Here is a 27,199-nt window from a genome sequence, read left to right as displayed (position 1 = left end):
TTCCAGTTTGAATTCATCCTTCTTGAACATGGGACACCAGAACTGCACACAGTATTCCAGATGGGGTCTCACCAATGCCTTATATAACGGTACTAACACCTCCTTATCCTTGCAGGAAATACCCCGCCTGATGCATCCCAAAATCGCGTTTGCTTTTTTAACAGCCGTATCACATTGGCGACTCATAGTCATCCTGCTATCAACCAGTACACCAAGGTCCTTCTCCTCCTCCGTCGCTTCCAACTGATGCGCCCCCAACGTATATCCAAAATTCTTATTATTAATTCCTAAATGCATGACCTTGCACTTTTCACTGTTGTATTTCATCCTATTTCTATTACTCCAGTTTACAAGGTGGTTCAGATCTTCCTGAATAGTATCCCTGTCCTTCTCCGTGTTAGCAATACCCCCCAGCTTCGTGTCATCCGCAAACTTTATTAGCACATTCCCGCTCTTTGTGCCAAGGTCAGTAATAAAAAGGTTAAATAAGATCGGTCCCAAAACCGATCCTTGAGGGACTCCACTGGTGACCTCCTTCCAGCCCGACAGTTCACCTTTCAATACGACCCTCTGGAGTCTCCCCTTTAACCAGTTCCTTATCCACCTTACAACTTTCATATTTACTCCCATCTTTTCCAATTTAACTAACAGCTCCCTGTGCGGAACCGTGTCGAACGCCTTACTGAAATCTAGGTAAATTATATCTACCGCATTTCCTTTATCTAAGTAATCCGTCACCTTCTCAAAGAAGGAGATCAGATTGGTTTGGCACGATCTACCTTTAGTAAATCCGTGTTGCAATTCGTCACAATTACCATTGACCTCTATGTCCTTAACTACTTTCTCCCTTAAAATTTTTTCCAAGACCTTACATACTACAGACGTCAAGCTAACAGGCCTATAATTACCCGGATCACTCTTATTCCCTTTCTTAAAAATAGGAACTACATTAGCAATCCTCCAGTCATACGGCACAACCCCCGAGTTTATCGATTGCTTAAAAATTCTCGCTAACGGGCTCGCAATTTCACGCGCCAGTTCCTTTAATATCCTCGGATGGAGATTGTCCGGGCCCTCCGACTTCGTCCCATCGAGCTGTTCAAGTACGGCCTCTACCTCAGTTGCGGTAATATCCACTTCCATATCCACATTCCCGTTTATCATCCCTCCATCATCGCAAGGTTCCTCACTAGTCTTATTAAAAACTGAGGCAAAGTACTTGTTTAGATGTTGGGCCATGCCTAGGTTATCCTTAACCTCCATTCCATCCTCAGTGTATAGCGGCCCCACTTCTTCTTTCTTTGTTTTCTTCTTATTTATGTGGCTGTAGAACCTTTTACTATTGGTTTTGATTCCCTTTGCAAGTTCCAGTTCAATGTGGCTTTTAGCCTTCCTCACTTTATCCCTACATGTTCTGACCTCAGCAAGGTAGCTTTCCTTACTGATCCTGCCTTCCTTCCACTCCCTGTAAGCTTTCTGCTTTTGTCTAATCCCCTCTCTGAGTTGCTTGCTCATCCAGTTTGGCCTACAACTCCTGCCCATGGTTTTTTTCCCCTTTCTTGGGTTGCAGGCTTCCGACAGTCTCCGCAGCTGTGACTTAAAGTAATTCCAGGCCTCCTCCACATTTAAATCCACTAATTCCTCCATCCAATCCACTTCCCTAACTAATTTCCTTAACTCTTTAAAATTAGCCCTTGAGAAGTCAAAAACCCTAATCCCAGATCTACATTTGTTTATCCTAATTAAAGAGATCCTCTGGATTGGTGCATGCAAGAGACCATATTACACATTGCAAAAGGACCAAGATTGTTCTAAGTTTTATGCTTCTAACCAGGCATCAGTCTGGAGTCACTACTGGAGATTAACTAGTAGGAGAAGCCAGAATATGCAAAGATGACAGAACTTGAATACAGAAGATTATTATATTACTATATCAACCTTTGTACTTTTGTAATACTGAAAATCTTAAAGCGTTTTACAAATACCCAAGACCTATTAGTTTATGGAAATGTCTTTCTTTTATATTATATATATATATATATAGCCGTCTCTAATTTTAGGGAAGAAACTTTAGCAACTGATTTTGAGAAGAAAATCCACACAGTTGAAGTCAATAGGTACACTGGGCATGGGAGGTTTGAGCATTAGCCTACTAAACCCAGGGTTGTGAGCTCAATCCTTGAGGGGGTCATTCAGGGATCTGGGGGCAAAAATCTGTCTGGGGATTAGTTCTGTTGAGTAGGTGGTTGGACTAGATGACCTCTCGAGGTCCCTTCCAACCCTGATATTCTATGAAACTGTGAGGGCAGGGATGGGATGAAATCCTGACCTCACTGAAGTCAACAGCAAAACTCTTATTGACTTCAATGGGGCCAGGATTTCACTCCAGATGTTGAAAGCTGGGCATCTAAAAATATGATGTAGTGTTTTGGGGTTCAAACCCAGGCCAATAAGGGGTTCAGTCATCTGCCTTGTAAACCTGCATTTCTTGTGGCTTTGTAACTTTGGTCCAGAGCTCTGACTCCAACAGACTGCCTGCAGCTCACAACCCTCACCCTGGCTTTGCCTATCCTGGTTACTCCTTACAGGCTGACCTTAGTATGCTTGCAGTCCTGAATTCGCCCGAAGTGGTAATACTGCAAGGACCAGTCCATCTCACTAGCCCCTCACAAGGAAAGCATTTGGTTCACTGGCTTTACAGAGATAGTAAAAACACTCCAACCTTTCTAGAAGCACACGCTTTACTGAATTTAAACAGCACTGAGGATTTATAATGAAAGCAAAGCACGTTTATTAACAAAAGAATTAGAGATTAAGTGACACCATGTGAATGGCATAAAAGTAGAGATGGTTACAAGTAAATAAAAGTGAACACATGCATCTAAAAATCTAAAACCTAATCTAGCATGATAAAGTCTTGGTTTAAGATGATTCCTCTCACCCACAATCTCTCTTTCAGCTTCTGATGGCCAGAACCAATCACAGAAAACATATTGCTTGGTTCCTCTGTCTCCTAAGGTGAATGATAAAGATGTCTCTCTGTTCCTTATATCCCCAAAGGGATGCCTGTGCCTTACAAGTCAGGAAGGCCTCCTAGGGTGCAGGAACCATGTAAATTATCAGTCTCAAAAATCAGGATCAGGATAACCTCTGCTGGTTTAGCTCAATGTCTTTGTTTACTGCGAATATGTAAACTGAGGTAAACCCATATTCCTTTGTTAAACCCACATTCCTTTGTCCAAGACAGCACTGTTTATCACCTTATCTAGGGTAGCCTGTCTGGTCTGAAACATGTTGTAAATACATTATCAAGAGGGAATTCATAACTACACACACAATATTAAAATACATGCATATTACAATTATATTAATAACCAGCATGTTATTAGCTTTAATATGATACATCACAAGGCATATTTTGTACAAATATTATTGTAGTAGTATGTAAGGTGTGAATACAGGGCTGCCTAGGGTCACATACAGCTCTGAACATCAAAGACCACTTTTGAAAATTATCCCTAGAGACGGACTTGCCCAAAGTCACACAGGATTGTCTAGGACTACACCACAGATCTCTCAACTCCCGGTCCTGTAACTATCACAAAATAATCCTCCCTCCTTAAACACAAAAATTAGGACATGACAGCAAGCAGAACCTTTCACCTTAAGGCCATTTCTCAAAGATACCACAAACGTTCCTTTCCCCATGTGCAGCAATGTTCTCATGCTTTATAGCTTTTATTAGATTTATCTGAGATTTTCCCATGGAACCAGTGAATTCCTTAGCCAGCATAATTTTAATTTTCTTTTTTAGTACCAATGTAAGATTGTTCTAGATTATAATGGGTTTTCATTAATATGAATAGTACACAATCAACTGAAAGAAAATCATTTTCAAAGCAAGCCACTACAGGTGTGTACACACATAACAAAAAGTCCAGACTGCATGCAAGCCATAGAAGCTCAGAATAAGATCCCATTCTGGATAGATTTAATCCCATTTCCATAGATAATTGGCTTCAATTCAAGTGGACAGGTTTTGAAGGTACAAAGCAACTAAAATAAATGCTCCAAATAAAGTAGAAACCAGATAAATTTGTTTACTGCAATACCATCAGAACAAGTATAATCACAGAAACATACAAAATTACAAGAACACTGGGAAACTACAGAAACAAGGAATTAATTGTTGGAACAGGATGAAAAGTTTGCCACTAAATCCAAGGTTTTTGAGGAAACCCCCACTGAACAGGATTCTACTTCTCACAGACAGAAATATATAAATCTTTTTTCTGGTGCAATGTATGTATTGTAAGAAAACAGAAATCAGAACTTGTCTTGATAACAGATCAATGGATTTCAAGAGTTTTGCAGTTTCTCACTGATTAAGAACTGTGTTACAGACTACAGGCTAGATATAACTATTTCTTTCATTACTTTCCTATGACGATGGTCTTGCAATGGAGCTGTGTGCAGGTGGATTTATGATCTGGGTAGAGCCCTGAAGTCAATTGGGCTTCACACAGGCATAGCAGGCCATGTTTACATGGAGCACCGAGCAGGACGAGTTTGTCTGTAAAACTGAAGTCCCACTAGATGTAGCAGGAATCTGATACTAATTTTAGTAAATTAATACTTTCGCTTCCCCACACCTTGCCTCCAAAAGGATCTCAAGGTCAAGCTTTGAAGTTAATGAGTAGTTTCAAAAAAAGATGTGTGGTTAAGCTATGCTGCCAAAAAATATAGCTGTTTTTTAAACCAATACTGAAATATGCAGGAATTACACTGGGTTGGATTGACATATTGTCAGTAGGACACAGGTTTCATTTTTGGAAAGCACAAACCACAGGGACAATTTCAATCTTGAACTTGAGTTTAGAGATTTCATTGGTCCTGGGCTACCAGGAGACCAGTCAAAATGAATAAGCAAGCTCAACATATGGTATTTTGGTTTTTGTGTTTTCCTTTCTGTACTACTGCCCCAGAATGAAATTAACTGGCTTATTCCACTTCATTTACTTGGGTCCAATACTTTGATGACAGTGCTGTGTGTCATTCTTGTCTCTTCTATAATTTGTAATGGACTGAGGGCATGATCCTGCACACATTTATGCATATGCTTAACTTCACACACTGTAAGTAGTCCTATTATTTCAATAGGATTACTCACAGTAGTGAATGATAAGCACACATATATTGCGTACGCAGGATCCAGGCCTGAAAGATGTCTCTCTCTCTCTCATAAGAAATGAAGATTTTAGTTAACCAAGATATTTAATAGTTTAATCATGCTTTCCATTTTTAACCCACACATTCTCTTAGAGAGAACCTGAAAGGATATCAAAATGAACATTTCAATTACAGGTGCACACACAGAGATCACTCAATAGTTTCCTTCCCGCTTCCTCAAAATTTTGGAAGAACACCCAGTAACAACTTTCTTAAAAAAGTAAAATAAAAAAAGCTAACCTTCTGGAATATGAGAACACAGCTAGAAGAATATAAATGTAATTTAAAGGGAAAGCAGTAGATAAATATTTCCCACACTGAATCTATTTAGTGTGAATTATTCATTGGCAAAAGTGACCTGCATTTCTGCGAAGAGAGTAAGCTTTCTTTAAAAAGTCAAAGCTTGTTTTCCGAAGAGTTTTCAGGCATCTAACTGGATGACACTACACCTTTAGATCTGGGAATGTTTTATATTAATAAGTACACAACTACTCAGAAGAAGGATGGGAGTAGTCAATAAGTAAAGTCTTCAGCTATTTTCTTGTGAACTACCTTCTTTTTAAATGGTACCCTCATTACAAGAAATCAAGAATAAAAATCCCCATTTTAAGGCTTAACCTATTCCTATAATCTTGACCATGGAAACCTCTCAATTGTAGGTTTCTTATCAGCAAGGAGATTGATGGAACATGTTTATGGAGAGTGTTCACTGTTATAATAATTGGGCCTACAAATTTTCTCTAGCTGTGAGCTCACCTGTAAAAAGTTTGTAAAGTGACAATACCCTATAAATAAGGCTATATTTTAGTGACAGGTATTTTCACGGACAGGTCACAGTCAGGAAACAACAATTCATGGCCTGTGACCTGTCCATGACTCTTACTATATACCCCTGACTAAAACTTGGGGGGTGGCTTCCCAGGGGTGCTGAGGTAGGGTGGCCTGGGTGTTGCGGGCGGTGGCGCATGGCCCAGGAACCCTGCTATTGCTGGAGAGGAGCAGGGGGCGGTGCACAGCCCAGGACCCCTGCTGGTGCTGGAGAGGAGACTGGTAGGGCCAACAGGATCCCTACCTGGATCTGTGCCTCCCTCCCCCAGCAGCAGCAGCAGTGTTTGGGTGTGGGAGAGGAAAGGGGCACGGGACAGGGTTAGGAGGGCTCTGGGCAGCACTTATCTGGGGGGCTCCCCAGAAGCAGCAACATCCCCCTCACTCAGGTCCTAGGCAAAGGCATGGCCAAGCAGCTCTGCGTGCTGCCTCCACAGCTCCCATTGGCCAGGAACCACAGACAATGGGAAATGCAAGGGCGCTGCCTGCAGGCGGAGGCAGTGTGCAGAGCTACCTGGCCACGCCCTGACCTAGGACCTGAGCAAGGGGGATGTTCCCACTTCCGGGGAGCCCACCAGGTAAGCGCTGCTCGGAGCCTGCCTCATCAACCACCACACCACAGCTTCCCCTGGCATAACAGAAGTGTCTTGACCCAAAGACCTGTTCAAAATGTTGGTTGGTTTAGTGCTCGCTCATTTGCTTTCTACAACAAAATGTTGAAGAGTTTTCCCTGTCTACTTTACTGAAAAGGTTGACTGATCAGACTTTTGTTCAATGCCATGAGTTCACTATCAGATAAAGAGGTAAGAATCCATTGAGTTCTCTGGTGGAATTTCATCCATCGAGACCTTCAGCGTCTTATGCCTTTGGGGAACTGCAGTTAGATATTTATGAATTGGACACTTATTATTCATGGCATGAGAAGCCCATTATTGATGGTGTTTGAGAGTACTTCTTTTCCAAGTGCAGATACCAGCCACATAGTAACATGGCCACTTACTGTTACCCTCATCAGTTATTGCTACCAACCTAAGGAAGGTTACTGAAAGAGTGAAGTTAAAAACGACTGTACTCACAACACCTCACATCAATCCGGTTTCAAGCAAGGGCATCATACAGAAAAAAATGATTCTAAAAACTCTTTTTAAATGACTTTGTCCTTGTTGATTACTAGACAAGCAGTCTTCAGTAGAAATGACCATCATCTTGCTTGGGGACTTCTGTGACAGTGGCCCTCTAGTAAGTCAATCCTTTCTAAGAGAAATCCTAAACCTTTACCTGACCTTGACGTAGAAAAACATGTATTGGTTTCTACGGGCCTCTATGCTTTCCCTGTTGCTGTCAGGTATATAATTACTTCTGCTAAGAAAGACTATGAAATGTTGTGACCTTCATCATCAATTTATAAATGATGCTCAAATTTTTAGCTCCCTTTTGTCAAACTTAAATCGCAGTTTCTGCATCTACCAAGAACTAATAAAGCTGAGAAAGTGGATGGAGGGAAACCAGCTCAGACTCAGACAGAAGTGAAAACAATAGAGGGAAGCATCTGGAGGAGTGGGCCAGACTGGCAAATTTACTTTCCCAAAACATTTGTAGTCTCAAAGTCATACTAGATCCACTGTCTTTCATTTATGGTTGGTGAAAAGGCTAAGATCACTGTCTCTGATAAGAACTTCTAAATAGTGAGCCATGACTTTATAACCTGAAGGCTGAACCATTGCAATACTGTACACTCAAAAGAGGTTAGCGTTGAAAGAGTACCCTGAAGCTGCAGCTAGTGCAAACCTGACTGGTGCAAGTTACTATATGCCCATAATATCAATATTCTGTACTCTGCATGGCTTCTTATTCAACTCTGAGGCCAATTCAACATATTGATTAGAATCTACAACGTCCTGAATGGCCTGGCAGCCAGTCATGTGAGAGATCAACTCCTGTGTCTTGATGCAGAACCTACTTGTCATTGTCCACTAGGCTCAATCTCACTCTTTAGGTTAGACTTTAAGACTGGGGGCAAAGAATTTTCAGTAAGGACCTCTCTGGAATTTATTCAATGCATAGTATATACATTTAACTTGCAAACTGAGCAGGCTCTACCCGCTTTCTCAACTTTGTATGGAAGTCATATGTATTTGGTCTAATGCAAGCCTGAACTGTACCACACTCAGTGGTTTTTGGGTTGAGGAACCGGTAAGCTGCACTGAAGCTGGCAGATGTTCAAAATTTACACACACTCTTGAACTCTGAGCCTAGTAGATGCAGACCTTGGTGCACCTTACAAACTCCATTACATCAAGAGCTCCAGTTCAGGTGCCAATGTGTTTCATATTAGTTCTTCCAAACAACACCATAAAAAATATTACCATCACAGAAACTAGGTACTAGAAGACTAGGAGAATCTAAGGGTATGTCTACACTACGAAATTAGGTCGAATTTCTAGAAGCTGGTTTTTCAGAAATCGTTTTTATACAGTTGATTGTGTGTGTCTCCATAAAAAATGCTCTAAGTGCATTAAGTCAGCAGACTGCATCCACAGAACCGAGGCTAGTGTCAACTTCTGGGGCGTTGAACTGTGGGTAGCTATCCCACAGTTCCTGCTGTCTCCGCCGCCCATTGGAATTCTGGGTTGACATCCCAATGCCTGATGGGGCAAAAACAGTGTCACGGGTGATTCTGGGAACATGTCGTCAGGCCCTTCTTCCCTCCCTCCATGAAAGCAATGGCAGACAATTGTTTCACGTTTTTTTTTCCCGGATTACCTGTGCAGACGCCATACCACAGCAAGCATGGAGCCCGCACAGATGAACGTCACCGTAAGTTCCTGAGTGCTGGCAGACGTGGGACTGCATTGCTACACAGCAGCAGCTCATTGCCTTTTGGCAGCAGATGGTGCACTACAACTGGTAGCCATCGTTGTCATACTCCTGGGTGCTCTTTTAGCTGACCTCGGTGAGGTCAGTCAGGGGGGCCTGGGCAGACATGGGAGTAACTCAGCCAGGTCATTCCCATCTTCTGCCAAGAACCCAAGAGATGATGATGGCTAGCAGTCAAACTAAGCCGTCTTCTGCCAGCCTAAAAATGTAAAAGATAGATGGAGTGGTTCAAAACAAGAAATAGACCCGATTTTTTTGTATTCATTTGCTCCCTCCCTCCCTCTCTTTGTGAAATCAACAGCCTGCTAAACCCAGGGTTTTGAGTTCAATCCTTGAGGGGGTCATTCTGTGTGACAGTTGTTTGTGTTTCTCCTTGATGCAAAGCCACCCGCTCTGTGCATTTTAATTCCCTGTAAGCCATGTCATCAGTCACCCTTCCCTTCGTCAGAGCAGACAATTGTTTTGTGCCTTTTTTCAGCCCAGACGCCATAGCACTGGGGTCATGGAGCCTGCTCAGATCACCATGGCAATTATGAGCACCGTAAACACCACATGCATTATCCTGAAGTATATGCAGACTCAGAACCTGCAAAAGCAAAACCAAGCGAGGAGACGACAGCAGCGCAGTGACGAGAGTGATGAGGATATAGACATGGACACAGGTGTCTCACGAAGTATGGGCCCCAGCAATGTGCACATCGTGGTATTAATGGAGCGGGTTCATGCTGTGGAACGCTGATTCTGGGCGCGGGAAACAAGCACAGACTGGTGGGACCACATAGTGTTGCAGGTCTGGGACGATTCCCAGAGGCCGTAAAACTTTTGCGTGCATAAGGGCACTTTCATGGAACTTTGTGACTCGTTTTCCCCTGCCCTGAAGTGCCAGAAAACCAAGATGAGAGCAACCCTCACAGTTGAGATGCGAGTGGCGATAGCCCTGTGGAAACTTGCAATGTCAGACGGCTACCGGTCAGTCAAGCATCAATTTGGAGTGGGCAAATTGACTGTGGGGGCTGCTGTGATCTAAGTAGCCAATGCAATCAAAGAGCTGCTGATATCAAGGGTAGTGACTCTGGGAAATGTGCAGGTCATAGTGGATGGCTTTGCTGAAATGGGATTCCCTAACTGTGATGGGGCGATAGACAGAACCCATATCCCTGCCTTGGCACCGGAGCACCAAGCCAGTGAGTACATAAACCGAAAGGGGTACTTTTCAATGCTGCTGCAAGCACTGGTGGATCACAAGGGACGTTTCAACAACATCAAAGTGGGATGGCCGGGAAAGGTACATGATGCTCGCGTCTTCAGGAACTCTAGTCTGTTTCAAAAGCTGCCTGCAGGAGGGACTTTCTTCCCAGACCAGAAAATAACCGTTGGGGATGTTGAAATGCCTATAGTTATCCTTGGGGACCCAGCCTCCCTTAATGCTATGGCTCATGAAGCCATACACAAGCAGCCTGGACAGTAGTCAGGAGCTGTTCAACTATATGCTGAGCAAGTGCAGAATGGTGGTAGAATGTCCATTTGGATGTTTAAAAGTGCACTGGCACAGTTTACTGACTCGGACAGACCTCAGCAAAACCAATACTCCTATTGTTATCACTACTTGCTGTGCACTCCACAATATCTGTGAGAGTACGGGGGAGATGTTTATGGCAGGGTGGGAGGTTGAGGCAAATCGCCTGGCTGCTGATTACGCACAGCCAAACATCAGGGCTGTTAGAAGAGTACAGGAGGGCGCGGTGTGCGTCAGAGAAGCTTTGAAAACCAGTTTCATGATTGACCAGGCTAAGGTGTGAAAGTTCTGTTTGTTTCTCCTTGATGAACCCTCCACCCCCTTGGTTCACTCTACCTCCCTGTAAGCTAGGCACACTCCCCTTCGACCACCGCTTGTAGAGGCAATAAAGTCATTGCTGCTTCACATTCATGCATTCTTTATTAATTCATCGCACAAATAGGGTGATAACTGCCAAGGTAGCCTGGGAGGGGTGAGGGAGGAGGAAAGCACCAGTTGAGGTGGGGGAGGAGGGAAGGACAAGGCCACACTGCACTTCAAAACTTATTGAAGGCCAGCCTTCTGTTGCTTGGTCAATCCTGTTGGGTGGAGTGGCTGGAGGCCCCCCCACCGCGTTCTTGGGCATCTGGGTGAGGATGCTATGGAACTTGGGGAGGAGGACTGTTGGTTACATAGGGGCTTTAGTGGGAGTCTGTGCTCCTGCTACCTTTCTGCAGCTCAACCATACACTGGAGCATATGAGTTTGATCTTCCAGCAGCCTGAGCATCGACTCTTGCCTTCTGTCAGCAAGCTGACGTCACCTATCATCTTCAGAAGGCCACTTACTTCCTTCAGCCTGCCACCTCTCCTCGCGTTCATATTGTGCTTTCCTGCACTCTGATATTGTCTGCCTCCATGCATTCTGCTGTGCTCTGTCAGTGTGGGAAGACAAAAGGAGCTCAGAGAACATTTTATCCCACGTGCGTTTTTTTCGCCTTCTAATCTTCACTAGCCTCTGCAAAGGAGAAACATTTGCAGCTGGTGGAGGAAAAGGGAGAGTGAACAATGGGTACACTTTCACGTTAAACCTTGCTGCTCACATTACACAGCACATGTGCTTTTGTTACAAGGTCGCATTTTGCCTCTTGTACTGAGGGCCCGACAGTTTGGTGTGAGAGATCAGTTACACTTCAACCCTCCCCCCACCATGTGGCTAACAGCGGAGAACATTTCTGTTCAGCCACAGCCGAACAGTGGAGCAGGAATGGGCATCTCTGACTGTCCCCTTAATAAAAGCACCCTATTTCAACCAGGTGACCATTAATGATATCACTCTCTTGAGGATAACACAGCGAGATAAAGAACAGATGTTTGAATGCCAGCAAACACCAGGACCATATGCTGTGTTTTGCAATGATTCCAGATTACGTACTACTAGCCTGGCATGGTAACGTATCCTACCACGGCGGACAGAATAAGGCCACCCTCCCCAGAAACCTTTTGCGAAGGCTTTGGGAGTACATCCAGGAGAGCTTTATGGAGATGTCTCTGGAGGATTTCCGCTCCATCCCCAGACACATTAACAGATTTTTTCAATAGCTGTACTGGCCGCAAATGCCAGGGCAAAATCAATCATTAAACATGCCTGCTTTTGAACCACGTGTAGTATTTACACAGGTACACTCACCAGAGGTCCCTTCTCCACCTTCAGGGTCCAGCACCATGCCTTGGGTGGGTTCGGGGGTTACTGGCTCCAGGTCCAGGGTGAGAAACGTATCTTGGCTGTTGGGGAAACCAGTTTCTCTGCTTCCTTGCTGTGAGCTATCTTCCTCGTCCCCAAAACCCGCTTCCGTGTTGTGTGATTCTCCACTGATTGAATCAATGCACAGGGGTGGTGCAGTGGTGGCTGCACGCCCTAGCATGGCATGCAGCTCATGATAGAAGTGGCATGTTCGGGGCTCTGATCTGGAGCGACCATTTGCCTCTCCGTTTTTTTGATAAGCTTGCCTTAGCTCCATAATTTTCAGGCGGCACTGCTTTGCGTCCCTGTTATGGCCTCTGTCCTTCATGCCCTCGGAGACTTTCTAATGTTTTGGCATTTCTTTTACTGGAACGGAGTTCAGCTAGCACAGATTCGGTTCCCTATACGGCGAACACATCCTGTACCTCCCTTTCGGTCCATGATGGAGCTCTTTTATGATCCTGGGACTCCACCACGGTCACGGTCTGCTGAGGAGATCTGCGCTCACCTGCACCATGCCATGCTGGCCAAACAGGAAATGAGATTCAAACGTTCATGGGCCTTTTCCTGTCTACCTGGTCAGTGCATCGGAGTTGAGAGCGCTGTCCAGAGCGGTCACAATGGAGCACTCTGGGATAGTTCCTGGAGGCCAATACCGTCGAATTGCATCCACACTACCCCAAATTCAACCCAGCAAGGCCTATTTCAGCACTAATCCCCTTGGAGGTGGAGTAAAGAAATCAGTTTAAAGAGCCTTTTAAGTTGAAAAAAAGGGCTTCATCATGTGGACAGCTCCAAGCTTAAAATCGAGGTAATGCTGCTGAATTCGACCGAAAATCGTAGTGTAGACCAGGACTGAATTAACATTACACTTAAATAAATTTACAGAATTATCTCCATACCTGCAATTGAGGTATTTTAGCTCAAACAACTTCAATTCTATAACCATAATGCCACATAACTTCTACTTACATTTATCAGAAAACTTCACACCAAGATACCTCACATCTTCTGAACTGACAACAAAGCCTCATACCATACCTACTCTTAACAGAAGTGTACCTGCTAGACATCTGGTACATGTGCACAACCCTACCCAACCAAAAATCGGTACTCTTATACATTGTGTCAGTTTTGTGTGGTTTCTTCACCTACACCAATGGTTCCCAAACTGGGGTTTGTGAACCTCTCAGTGTTTACAAAACGTTACAGGAGGTTCTCGTGAAAAAATTCCCTAATGATGGGCAAAGCTGGCCCTAGGGATCCGGGGCCACAGGGGGCCAGCAGCCCAGAGCCCCTGGACTTCCAAGAGCTAAGCAGATCAAAGCAAGCATCTCCTTCACACTGAGGAGATTTAAACTTTAAGACACCTTATAAGAAATGGAAAGTGAGGTGGATTTTTTTGCTGTTTTTAAAATTAAATAGGCAGCTAGTAATGTTTTTTAAATTATTATAAAGAACAAGTTTAAGCTTTGTAGTAACGTGCACTGTTTGCCTGGACTGCTCAAGACCTAAATGCTTGTGTAGGAGGAACTCTGAGGTGGTTTTTTAAATACTTTCAAGCTGTTTCACATCTGATACTCCTTGAAGAAACATAGGAGCCTTGTCTAATAATAGGCTTATTCAGTGTGATACAAGCTATGAAAGTGAGATCTTGAAAGTGTGTTACTATTTCCATAATGTAATAAAAATACTGTAATAATAATGTGTAATTAGCATGTCATAAAAACAATTTCCAAGACCACTGCTTTTTTTATTTATACTCAGGTAAAAGGAGAAAATCCCTGGAAATATTCATTTTTAAGAGGGAGTTTGCGAGACATGACATTTTAGTGAAAGGGGTTCATAGGTTGTTAAAGTTTGGGAACCACTAACCTAAACCAAAGTTTTCAGTTATTTTACTGTATTAACTTTAACTCTTAAAATGTCTTCCATGAGACTAGTACATTCTAGAATCTCCTACAAAGACCCAGACTGTTTATATTGGCTCCCACCACTCACCAGTAGAGCATCTGTAGCATAATTCTGAGAAAGTGAATTATCAGGTAAAAACTTTTCAGAATTCCTGCTTAATGCAAGCTCAAGAATAAAGTATTTTTTTAGTCTGTTACTTCAATATTATTACAGCATGAATTAATTTGGCCCAAAATGTTATAGTAATTTAATCTGTTTTTGCAACTTAAATGCTTCTATGCAGGAACTTAAAAAAAAAATCACAGTGATTCCTCTTAATTGTAAAAAGGATTTTTCCCCCCCATCTGTACCACATAGACCTGTTTTCACTATAGAGTTGCCTTTTAAAATTCTCTCAGAATACAGTTCATTCTCTAATGTGACTATGGTTCTAAGAGAGAAAGAACACAAACTCTTGAGGAGATGTCTTCATAAGACTGGCAAAGACCTCAAGGGCATAAGTCTCTTGAACACTGTTACAATGTATTTCAATTCTTTTCACTAGTCAGGCCTATTCTCCTTTAAGGTACATGAGGACTACAGCATCAGCAGATTTCAGTCATTTGGTATGGAAAGTAGATTTTCTAAGCTAAAAGGCAAGTTCGTGTTTTCCTCCAAACTGCTCATCTCATGAGTAGTCTGTTGAATTCAATAGACTTTACCATATAAGGTAACTGTATGTGGATTTAAACCCAAAAGTTGTCCTTCCAAAATCTCAATCAAACTTCACTGTTCCAGTCCCAAGATTTTGTGGGTCTTACATGTCCTCCCCTTTGAAATACTAGAAGAATAAAGCTACTTCTACATCTCTTAAATTGTTTGACAGTTAAAACATTCCTTGAACTTTTTAAGAAGTTTCCTTTCATTATGTTAGATGAAAATGCAGCTCTAATGTAGATACTCTCCAAAAGAATGCCATTTCATAAAGGTCCTTCTAGGGAAAGGCAGTTTTAAGTACAAACATAATGCAACAAATCAAAATGTCAATATTTCCAAGTCTCTAAAACAGGGCTTTGGAGCTGTGCTCCAGCTCTGCTCCAGCTCCAGGCAAAAACCTGCTGCTCCGCACTCCAGCTCCAGGCTCCACTAAAAGCCTTGCTATAAAACAAACACAAGAAGAAATCAAGCTCTCACTGAACTATGCTTATGTCAGGAAAGAAATAGAGCTAAATACATTAAACAAAATGCATTAAGTTCATTTGACCAAAACATACTGACCACTAGATTAGAACCATATTAAATCCTGAATAATCATTGCAAATATGGCTCAAAAATAAGAAAAATATAACTGTCTATGAGATCATATATCTGGGACATCAAGTTTCTGTATTTATGAATCAACTGTGATATTACCTGAACTCTGCAACGGTGTCTCAAAATGGTAAGAACCAAACTAAATCATGTACAGTTATTTGTTGTTAGAGAAATATTTTTTCCGAGTCTTGTTATATCGTACCTGTCCTTGCAGTAAAACAGTAGCCAGAAGCTAAAAGGACCGTTTATTTCTTTCAAATTTAAAGAATGAATGCAATCTTGAACTTAAATCTCTCAAGTATCATCAGGGCAACATAGGCTCATGACTTATCAATTTGCACGTTAGGTATCATTGCTTGATATCGAGTTATGCTGAATTAAGATTATGAACTGATGTAGCCAGTTAAATTTCAGCTATGGTTCACAGGACAAGGTTGTGTTTCTTCCTAACTCTGAAAGAACTGAAAATGGATGCTAAAAGAAACAGAATAAGACTGAAAGGAAGCATGAATTCCTAGCATTATTTTCATAATCAAAGTCATTTTTATCTCATTCTTTTTTCATACATGATGTTTTTACATGACTATTTCCCACATACATCTTCTGTTCTTGTGCTGTATGTTTGGCTCATATCATATGCAAATACAGGTTAAACAAAGTGTACTTTTATCCCTGCACAACTTCATTAAGTCCATGACATTGCACAGATGTAACAGAGCTGAATCTGGAACTGTATGTTTATTTACAATCAGTCCCATAGACATCACACCAACAAGGACAGCACTGACTTGATTTCGGTATAGCATAACTGCATCCCATAGAATACTTCAGAAGTCCTCTCCAGGAGGACATGTTTCTATAATATCGCACAACCACGTTGTCCTCAAAAGTCACTCACATTTTTGTTTGTGTTGCACCACGCATTTAAAACAAAGCATAAATATCAGACCCCAAATGTATATTTTCACATACTGCATGTGTACACACTATGTCTAAAGAAGGAAGAAACTGAAGATGCTTTTTAAACTACAAAAGAAACAAATGTGAATTTCCCCAGAACAGAAGTGGGTGGAAGGATAGGACTTTTATCCAAGATAAGGAATTATCTGATGGAGAAAGTACTATTTTAACTAGGGAAAGCAGAATGAATGGAGACGTTCAAGATAGTTATTGCTCAGTATTTTCTGTAAATTTAGGACAAAGTTTTGAAACCCCTAATTTCATTACTGATCACTTCAAATTCTGCCACTTCAAGATATATATGGGGAATGAGACATTCACATACACCCTAATCATCCTTTGTAGTTCCTTTGGGTAAACATATGACAGCAGATAGTAGAAATATGGCTCTCTGTGCAGAAGAAGTTGTAACCTATTCCAGGGAGAGCTTTAAAAAATATTAAAAGGAGATGGTCAATCCTCCAGTTCTGCATCTGTTTCACATGTAAAGGTACGTTTGAAAACTTGTAATGTATGTATTTATGTATACTTCCATGCTCTCACCCTCAAATTCTACTTTGCAACTCCAGGAACTACCACCATGCAGAACACTGATTTGAAACTAGTCACAAAATATGATCTGGAACACTTAAATGCTGTATACAGTTCTATTTGACAGTATTTCCATTAGCTGCATTAAGTGGGTCAGATACTAGCATCAGAGAATTTAAAAGGCAAAAGCAGAGAATATCTGCTCTTAACTGATTACTTGTTCCATTTGCTTGTGTATCTTTCAGAATGAAAACCACTGGGAGGGACAAGGAAAGGAAAGGAATTTGGTTTGGATCAGACTTTTACAGAAAGCTAACCCCACAGGCTGCTTTACACATCCCATTCAAACTCAGCTAATAGAAACCAAAATATCTCAATCTCCTGAAAATAAAGAATTTGCAAAGCCACATCAGAATAAAACTCTGCCATATTTGAATCTGCAGACACAGTGCATATTTTACACCTGATATGATCATTTTGGGTTAACAAAAAATAAAATGACGTGTTTAGTTCATATACATGCAAGCCTACAGAACTGAATTACTTAAGGACATTAAAATACATCACCTCTGAAAACCCCCAAAGCAAATTATTCCAAGAATTTTCCCTGTCTTGGCATTTTAGTGCTCAAATTTGCATTGATTAAAAAGAGATCATGAATCTGAGCTCTACAAAATATAAAAGTATTTTTAAAAATAAAATTGCTTTGCAATAACCAGAAATGGTTATTACACACAGAAACTGCTAATATATGGCACTGTCAGTAGTCATGGAATTTTTTTTTCTTTTTAAATATAAAGAGAAAGGCTGTTGTCAGGTATTACCAGCTCCTAATGGCATCATAAAGATATATGTCTTTGAGCCATGTTACAATATGCAACAGTACTCTGGCTACATATGCAACTATTGCAGAATTCCAAAAGGAGAAACCTTTTCCTGTTATTCTACAGAGAACAGGGGTGAAATGATTGATAGTTCCTGCACACTCCTTCTTTCAAAAACACCAACAAAACTGTTTTATAAATTGAAAATTAAATAAATGATACAGTTAAATCACACATTTTTGTATTTTTGAAATGTTTGCCCTCAAAAGATATATTAGAAGTATTACTGAGAATAAGCAGCATAATATTCCTGAAGGCCCTGGTTTTTAGAAACATAGAAGTAATACTTTTCAGAAGCATTAAAATAAATTAATATTACACATTCAGATGGAGAGAATTCTACACAGTGTTGGGTGACAATTGGCATTAAATGCTCTTTCTCCTAGAATCCAGGTTATTGCTTAATCTTTACCTATCTGAGTGACTGCAGGCTTACCATCATACATATCAAAACTAACAGTGCACATCCATTTCCCTGACTACCTCTCAGCTGTTAGATAGAAAACACTATTTTTGTATTACAACAAAAAATGTGCATGGAAAAACAATACACACAGTTTTGTAAGGCCGAATATCCCAAATAAATGCATTTAGACACAAAAACATGACAATTACTCATTGACGGAAATAGCATTGACACATGTAAGAAAAAAAAAGACAGCAGATATTCGAGAATAAAAACCACATGACCAAGCAATAGATCAAGATTATTTTCTCTCGTCCAATTCCTTCGGGAATGGCTCACGTCCGCAGTAGTGAAGGAACCAGCATCAAAGAAAGGAAAGAAGACGCCACCTACCTGTCCCAAAGGCTTTGGCCACCAGCCACGCTACATTACAGGCGATTTTAGCCCTGGTGAAATCATAATGGTCAAAAGGTTTGACGGCAGGAACAATAAACGTCTTTCTCATTTCCTTGAGGTCCGCAGCATCCCCCATCTTTTTACAGCACCTTCTCTTTTATTTACATGATTCTTCTTCCCAAATCCTCCCCCCACAAAAAAATGTATTAAAAAAAAACCGTATAAAAAATAGACGCGGCGGCAGCAGCAGCGGATGATGGTGATGATGAACGCAGCTGTCCATATGGGGTGATGCCTCCTCTGCACAAGAACGTAGCAGAGCCTCTTCTCTCGCTCTTTGTCTCAGTTCATACAGACAAGGCCCCCACTCCCCCAATGATAAGTTTATGACCCCCCCAACTCCCTTTGCTAGGGAAACACTCCCCAGCAAGGGCTGATCCCGCGGGGAACCCCCCCAGCAGCCCGGCCTCCCCGCTCCGCAGGCAGGGACAGAGCTCCAGCGGGAGCGGGCAGTGATTTCCCCGCAGCTGCAGGAAGCGGGGACCTGGCCCTTCCCAGCCACCGCTGAGACACAAGAGATGTCAAAACCCCCAGCGCAGGCTCCGGGCGCGGCACAGCCCCCGCGTCTTCGCCTCCCCTCAGCGGAGACGCCCGGGCGGTGGGGGTGGGGGGGCGGCTGTCCCTGCTAGCGCCCCGGCTCCCTTTCGGGCTGCCGCTAATTAACGTCTCTCGGCTCTTGTCCTGTCCCGCCCTGCCGCTGCGGCTTGCCCCGACCGCTGCAGCACTGGATGGAAAAGCAGCTCCGCGCACGGCGCATGCGCCCCTCGCCCCCTCCTCATCGTGAGGCGGCCCTGGGCTGGGCGGGGCGCGGCGCAGCGGCTGGTTAGGGGTGGGGCCCCGCCGCCCTGGCGGGGAATGGCGTCACGTGGGCGGCCGGACAATAGGGCATTCTTGACGCCAGGCCAAGGTTGGGCAGCTCCCAGGCGCAGCCGGGCCTCGGGGGCCCTAGTGCCAGGGGAGCGCGGGCCCTTCCCGCCGGGGGAGGAAAGGAGGCGTGCGGTGCTCCATGGACGTACCGAGAGGGGCTGGACAGGGGGGTCTGGAAAGGAGCAGCGGCCGCCACGAACCCTCCCACTGCATAGGCCAGTAGCCAAGTGGGACCTTCCACAAGGGACACTAGGAAATCCGCACGCTTGTCAGCCCTGGATGTTAACGTTTCTGGGGCACTTCCTGTCCTAGTGGGTTTGTCCCAATATCCTTGGCCAAAATCAGTTCTCCCTATTATATTAGTAGCATTAAAGTGGTGCCTAAGAACCCCGTTCATGGACTAGTACCTAAGTGTGCTAGGTGCTGTACAGACACATCAGAAAGATGGCCACTGCCTCAAAGAGTTTGCAGTTCCGGTAAGTTTTTACAATTCTTTTTGCTAGTGGGTGTTTGTTCTCAAGGAGGCTACATTTGGGTAGGGTTGGCTGTTTGTAATTTGTTAAATGTTTTGGGATTAAAAGGGATTATGGTGGAGAAAATCTTATGCCAGGGAGTCTATAGCTTTTTTTAGTGTGTAGATTACATTTAATTAAGATATTCTCATAGACGGTCTCCTGTCCAACTCATAAATGCATGGACCACCTTCCCTCATGACTGCATGAAATCTTTGAGACAATTTGCTTACGTAGAAAAGTAGTACCAGTAATATTATTGTATTAAAATACACTATTGCATGTCTTTTAATATGAATTATCAGATGGAAACAAGAGGGAGCAAGCACTATTAGCCAGCTTTAGGTACAACAATAGCAAAAGATCTGTAGATTAACACAATGTACACAATATGAGAACTGTATTATGCAATAAGAAAAATATTACATTTGTATATATTTAAAAAAACAAGTGAGGACTCTATGACCAACAATATATGTGTGTTTGTAGGCATACAATTATTAATGTTGTCTATGCTACGTTCTGTCAAAATATTTTCTATTCTTCTCCATTGGACCTTTTAACATTTAAATGCCAACTAATTGAAAAAGGCAAGAACTAGTTATATCTACACCGCTATCTCGATATAATGCTGCCCAATATAATACAAATTTGGATATAACACAGTAAAGCAGTGCTCCAGGTGGGCAGGGCTGCGCACTCGGGTGGATCAAAGCAACTTTAATATAACACGGTTTCACCTATAAGGTGGTAAGATTTTTTGGCTCCCAAGGACAGCGTTATATCGAGGTAGAGGTGTATTCCATAAAATAGATAGAATTCCATACAAAAACATGCTTCACCTGCATTGTTTAATATCTAGAAGTCAGAAAATGCTATAGTAAAGGCTGCACACTAGCTGGGATGGGGATTATTGATGAGAAAGTAAAACATAAACAGTATTTGCTTTTAAATAAAATCTGGCATTCCAATTTTAAATATAACAGTTTTGATGTAATTCAGGATTTGTGACATATACTTAATAGTGTCCCTTTATTGACCTACTGCTCCCTAGGCTTGGAATAGTCTCCCATCTCTGTCCACCAATCATTTTATCTTAATTCCTCTTTAAAATCAACTTATTCTTTAAATTCTTCCTCACTAATGTTGTGTTCACACATTCTACCTGAACTGCTTTCTTCTGTTTCTTTTTATGCATGAGTTAGATTCTATTACTGTTTTGGACTGGAACTGAATATTGTTTCGTTATTTGCCTTGTGAGGCACCCTGTATACTTCTGATACAATACCTACATATCCATATTATGTATATATGGTGGCATGTTGAAGTTTACATTTTTATTGTCATGAGTTTGGCATTATTAGTAATTGAGTGGAGAAGCTCTGAGTGAGTTACATAGCCTATCCAAAAGAAATATCAAGAGATCATCACTTCCATTGTGCACATACAGTTCTTAACATAGTAGGTCCCAAATCCTGATTTCTGCTGTATGAATTATAAATATTAGTACACCTCTACCCGGATATAACGCTGTCCTTGGGAGCCAAAAAATCTTACTGCGTTTTAGGTGAAACCGCGTTATATTGAACTTGCTTTGATCCACCAGAGTGCGCAACCCCGCCCCCGCCCCCCGTAGCGCTGCTTAACTGTGTTTTATCCAAATTCGTGTTATATCAGGGCACGTTATATCGGGGTAGAGGTGTAATAGTACCAAACCAACACACAGACCCTGACTCAAGAGAGCAATCCCTGTTCAGGAAGGCTTCTTAAGTACAAGCTTAACTTTAAGATTTACTGAACAGAGATTATTATTTTTATGTTTTCATTATTATTTGTATTATTTTAGTGCCTAGGAACCCTTTTGACATAAGCAGCTAGTTAATATTCAGGGTCTGAGGGCTTGTTTCTGTTAGGGAGAGATGTTGATGATGGGGCTATGTATTTCTTTAATGCAGTCCTGCTTATTAACAAATAATGTACATAAAGTCCTGTTTCCCTGAAGACAGCAGGGCTCAGACAGTAGGAGACAGTTTCCTTGCTCATGATTCTAAAGCCACTTTCCATCCAAGACTCTACCCAAAAACTTACTCTCTTAGCTTTTTCTCAGAAATCACACTACACATACTTCTCTGACTGTCTCTGAGACTTCCTTGCTCCGTTCTGTGTGTGCTTCTTTGGTGTTTCTGATCACTCTCTCACGCACACTGCTCAGTCAAACAATACCCCGCTCCCTGTGTTTGCATTCCAACCCCAGCGAAATCCCCTCAAACTTCATAGTTTAACCCTTATTCCAGCTTTCCACAATGGTCTGTGTTTGTTTCAACTGTTTATTCCATAAAGGAGCCCAATTGTTTTTTATGTTGTTGACTAATATATGATGGCTAGCATATATAATTTGCGCGCACACACACACACTAAGCATTAAGCACCAATAACATTAAGCACCAATAACATTAAGCACAAATATTGTAACCATGATATAGCCCAAACTGACCTATACCATAATCCTTTTCACTTACGCTAAGTATCCCATAACTCCCTGCATTTGCTGAAGTAAGCATTTGTCATAAGCAGACAGAACAAATGTGTCTTGGTTCTGACAAGTCTCCTATGTCATAGTACAAACTACGGAAGTACTTTCACAGACCAATACCTAGAATGCTAGTATCCTACCAAAGATAAGGAAGAAACAGAACAAGAAGTTTGGGAACTGGAACATACTGATGCTGGAACATCCATAATGTGGGTGCCAAACTGTAAACCCTGTTTATGATGGAAACCACTTCAAGCCAGGGGGTGCAGAATCAATCATAGTTCCAGTACCTCTAATGATGGGTTGGTTTTAATGATGTTTAAAGAGATGTGTAACGTGTAAAATCATCATATAAGTAATAGCAGCTGAAATGTGTAACTTTGAGAGCACACCTGCATAAGGTGAATGTAACATCACTGCATGAGATGGCTTCTTGGAGACTGGTGGTATATAGAATCTTGTTCCTGTACTATATTAATAAACCTGACTGACATTGATTATTTGCTCTGTTGAGTATATTTTATATACCAAAGTGTGGTCAAGCAACTGACTATACAATTTGTCAACATTTATCCTGAAAGAAGGGCAGCTGTGAATCAACTACTTCAATGAGATTTCATCCGACTCCTAGCCTAACACCTGCATACCTCATCTAAAATCAGCAGAGCAAAAAATGTACATCAGATGGGTATATACTATGGCATATAATTTTCTTGTGCTACATACTGCAGTTATTAATCAAGCCAAACTCCTGCTTAAGTTGATGGTGACTTCAATGAGAGTTTTGCTTAATTAAGGATGGCAGAATTTAGCTTTTTGTCCAATATATTAATGTCAGTAATTATGCTTATCTACCTGATATTCTTTATCATTCCAGTAAGTTAGGAGTAAATAACTGTGCTTGAAATCAGCTATTGTTACTGCAGCTGTACTTGTGTTAATTTATTAAAGTTGTAAAAAGAGACCATCTGTTGGCAACTTTTGTTAAAGACAGACTTAACACCCTGTATTATAAATTCAGAAAACATTTAACACTTGATCCCTAATAAACATAGATATCCCTATTATTATGTGTTGTTTAACCTTTTCATCCCTTCTCCGAAGTAACTGATTACTGCTTTATGGCCAAATTGTGGCTTGGTTTGTCAGTGTGTGCAAGGGAATGTGAGAGCATAAGAAACCTACCACCAATTGTGTTCCTGTGCAGGGGCATAGCATCCAGAAAACATTAGGGCTTGTCTACATCACAAAGTTGCAGCGCTGGTGAGGGGGTTACAGCGCTGCAACTTAGGAGGTGTACACATCTGCAGGGCATCACCAGCGCTGCAACTCCCTGTTTGCAGCGCTGGCCATACTCCCGTTTTGTCTCGGGTGTAGAGGATCCAGCGCTGGTGATCCAGCGCTGGTAATCAAGTGTAGACACTTACCAGCGTTTTTCTTGACCTCCGTGGAATAAGCAGGTATCCCAGCATACCTGAGGAAGCCTCTCTGGTAATCAAGCAGGTCTCCTTCCCCGCGGTTTGCTCCGGTGTTCTCCGAATCCCCCCCCAAGCGGGTCTCCTTCCCCGCGGTTTGCAGGGGGGTTCGGGGAACGCGAGAGCAAACCGCGGGGAAGCAGGTCTCCTTCCCCGCGGTTTGCTCTCGCGTTCCCCGAACCCCTGAGCAAGCAGGCCTCCTTCCCCGCGGTTTGCTCTCGCGTTCCCCGAACCCCCGTGCAAGCAGGCCTCCTTCCCCGCGGTGTGCTCTCGCGTTCCCCGAACCCCCGTGCAAGCAGGTCTCCTTCCCCACGGTTTGCAGGGGGGTTCGGGGAACGCGAGAGCAAACCGCGGGGAAGGAGACCTGCTTGCGGGGAGGGGGTTCGGGGAACGCGAGAGCACACCGCGGGGAAGGAGACCTGCTTGCACGGGGGTTCGGGGAACGCAAGAGCAAACCGCAGGGAAGGAGATCTGCTTGCAGGGGGGTTCGGGGAACACTGGAGCAAACCGGGGAAGGAGACCTGCTTCCCTGCGGTTTGCTCTCGCGTTCCCCGAACCCCCCTTGAAGCCGCCCAACAGCGCTGCAGTGTGGCCACATCTAACACCACTTGCAGTGCTGGTTGCTGTAAGTGTGGCCACTCTGCAGCGCTGGCCCTATACAGCTGTACTAATACAGCTGTAACAACCAGCGCTGCAAAATTGTAGATGTAGACATACCCTTAGAAAGGTTCCCAGATATATTTGGCTTTTTACACTTTACCTCTGTCAAATGGCACAGGCTTTCACCTACCCACATAATATGATATAGCACTTTTTGTCCTATGGCACTTTACAAAGGTGGTTAAATATTAGTATTTCCATTTAAAATATGAGGAAATTTAGGCAGAGGGAGCGTAAGGCTGTTTTTTTCACTGACTTCAACTAGAGTTGTGAGTATAAAGCACCTTTTAAAAATCTTAAATTGAGCATTCATGAGCTAAGGCACACAAAATTAGTGGGCACATCTGAAAATTTGGACCTAAATGACTTGCCCAAGGTCACATAGTAAATCAGTTGCAAAGTGGGAATAGAAACTGGGTCGTCTGTCTATTAATGTCCTGCTCTAACCATGACACCACACTGTGTAATGGGGTACACGTGTAGTACTATTCTTTTTCTTTACTGAAAAGGAAACCGCTGAAATATTTATTTCAGAAGACCTGTTTCATATTCTATTCCTAACAAAGTGCCTCCTGCTCTATTTCTAGCTGTACTGCATCTTGCTATGTTAGGTGTATCAGTTTATATATTTCATTTAGATGTCTGACTCAGGGTATGTTTACAGTACGAAATTAATTCAAAATTATTCTATTTGAGTTTTCGGAAGTGATTTTATACATTTGGTGTTGTGTGTCCCCATTAAAGCACGTGAATTTGGCGGAGTGCGTCCACAGTACTGAAGCTAGCATTGAATGTCGGAGTGGTGCACTGTGGATGCTATCCCATAGTTCCTGAAGTCCCCACCACCTATTGGAATTCTGGGTTAAACTCCCTGTGTATGATGCGGCAAAAACATTCTCACACGTGTTTCTGGGTGTGTGTCACTCACTCCTCCCTCCGTGAAAGCTACGGCAGACATCATACTGCCAGCAGATGGTGCAGTACAGTGCACCGCCTGTCTCCTGGTACTATGAATCCACCTTGCATGTCCTCTTGTTTTTCTATCTACTCTTTTTTATCTAACCGTTTCCCGCCTTTTTCGTCCATCATGAACTGAGCCGCACAGCTTCCGCCGCAAACTCTGCTCTCCTGCTCTTGCAGCTTTAGCGAGCTTCCCGCCTCCATGAAAGCTACAGAAGACATCCATTTACCGCCTTTCATTGGCCATCTTGAACCGAACAGCTCTCCTACATTTTGCGCCCTTTCTCCAGGATTACCTGTGCAGGCGCCATAGAGCCCGCTCAGATCTCTGCTGCAGTTTTGACCATTGTAAATACCTCACACATTATCCAGCAGTATGTGCTGTACCTGCAAAACTGGATGAGGAAGCGACAACAGCGCGATTACTATACTGATGAGGACATGGACACAGATGTTCCTAGAAGCATGGCATGTGGTGATTGGGAGATCATGGTGGCGTGGGCCAGGTTCATGTCATGGAATGCCGATTCTGAGCTCAGGAAACAAGCACAGACTGATGAACGGCATAGACTGGTGGAACCAGATGATTCCGAGTGTCTGCAAAACTTTTGTATGCGTAGAGCCACTTTCCTGGAACTGTGTGACTTGCTGTCCCCTGCCCTGGAGCTCAAAGACACCAAAATGAGAGCAGCCCTCACAGTTGAGAAGTGAGTGGCCATAGCACTGTGGAAACTTGCAATGCCCAACAGCTACCAGTCAGCTGGGAATCGTTTTGGAGTGAGCAGGTCTACTGTAGAGGCTGGTGTGCTGCAAGTAGCCAACACAATCATTGACCAGCTGCTATCAAGGGTAGTGACTTTGGGAAATGTGCAGACCATTGTGGACGGCTTTAATGCCCTGGGGCTCCCTAACTGCGGCGGGGCGATAGACGGAACGCATATCCCTCTCTTGGCCCCGGCATACGGGGGTGGCTACTATGTAAACCGCCAGGGATACTTTTCCATGGTGCTCTAAGCACTGGTGGATCACAATGGACGTTTCAACATCAACGTGGGATGGCCAGGAAAGATGCATGATGCTCACATCTTCAGGAATATTGATCTGTTTGAACAGCTGCAGGAAGGGACTTACTTCCCAGACCAGAAAATTACTGTTGAGGATGTTGAAATGCCTACAGTTATCCTCGGGGACCCAGCCTACCCCTTAATACCATGGCTTATGAAGCTATACACAGGCACGCTGGACAGTAGTAAGGAGCAGTTCAGCTATAGGCTGAGCAAGTGCAGAATGGTGATAGAATGTGCTTTTGGATGTTTGAAAGCGCTCTGGCACAGTTTAGTGACTTCATTAGATCTCAGCACAACCAATATTCCAATTGTAATTGCTGCTGCTTGTGTGTTCCACAATATCTGTGAGAGTAAGGGGGAGACTTTTTTATGGTGGGGTGGGAGGTTGAGGCAACTTGCCTGGCGGCCAATTTCGCACAGCCAGACAACAGGGCAATTAGAAGAGCGCAGCAGAGTGCGCTGTGCATCAGAGAAGCTTTGAAAGCCAGTTTCATGACTGACCAGGGTACGGTG

General features: G+C 42.9%; 2 protein-coding genes across 6 annotated transcripts in view; one reads left to right on the top strand and one right to left on the bottom strand.

Annotated features, from left to right (window-relative positions):
* CAMSAP2 (calmodulin regulated spectrin associated protein family member 2) overlaps positions 1 to 18,908 on the bottom strand; it is a 176,988-nt gene extending 158,080 nt beyond the window's left edge. For all 4 annotated transcript variants that reach the window (XM_050961354.1, XM_050961356.1, XM_050961355.1 and 1 more), the window contains exon 1: positions 18,550 to 18,908. In XM_050961354.1, the coding sequence (XP_050817311.1) occupies positions 18,550 to 18,688 (139 nt within the window). In that variant the 5' untranslated portion in view covers positions 18,689 to 18,908. The remainder of the gene's footprint in view (positions 1 to 18,549) is intronic.
* Positions 18,909 to 19,556: 648 nt separating this feature from the next.
* DDX59 (DEAD-box helicase 59) overlaps positions 19,557 to 27,199 on the top strand; it is a 79,142-nt gene continuing 71,499 nt past the window's right edge. The window contains exon 1 of one of the 2 annotated variants that reach the window (XM_050961440.1): positions 19,557 to 19,955. The gene's annotated coding sequence lies outside the window, so the exon portion shown is untranslated. The remainder of the gene's footprint in view (positions 19,956 to 27,199) is intronic. The other variant, XM_050961438.1, reaches the window with a different exon arrangement.

This window comes from Gopherus flavomarginatus, chromosome 7 (genome assembly GCF_025201925.1).
Source record: "Gopherus flavomarginatus isolate rGopFla2 chromosome 7, rGopFla2.mat.asm, whole genome shotgun sequence".
In the NCBI taxonomy this organism is placed as follows: domain Eukaryota; kingdom Metazoa; phylum Chordata; order Testudines; family Testudinidae; genus Gopherus; species Gopherus flavomarginatus.
Note: the sequence above shows the minus strand (reverse complement) of the source record. Positions and strands in the feature narration are given on the sequence as shown.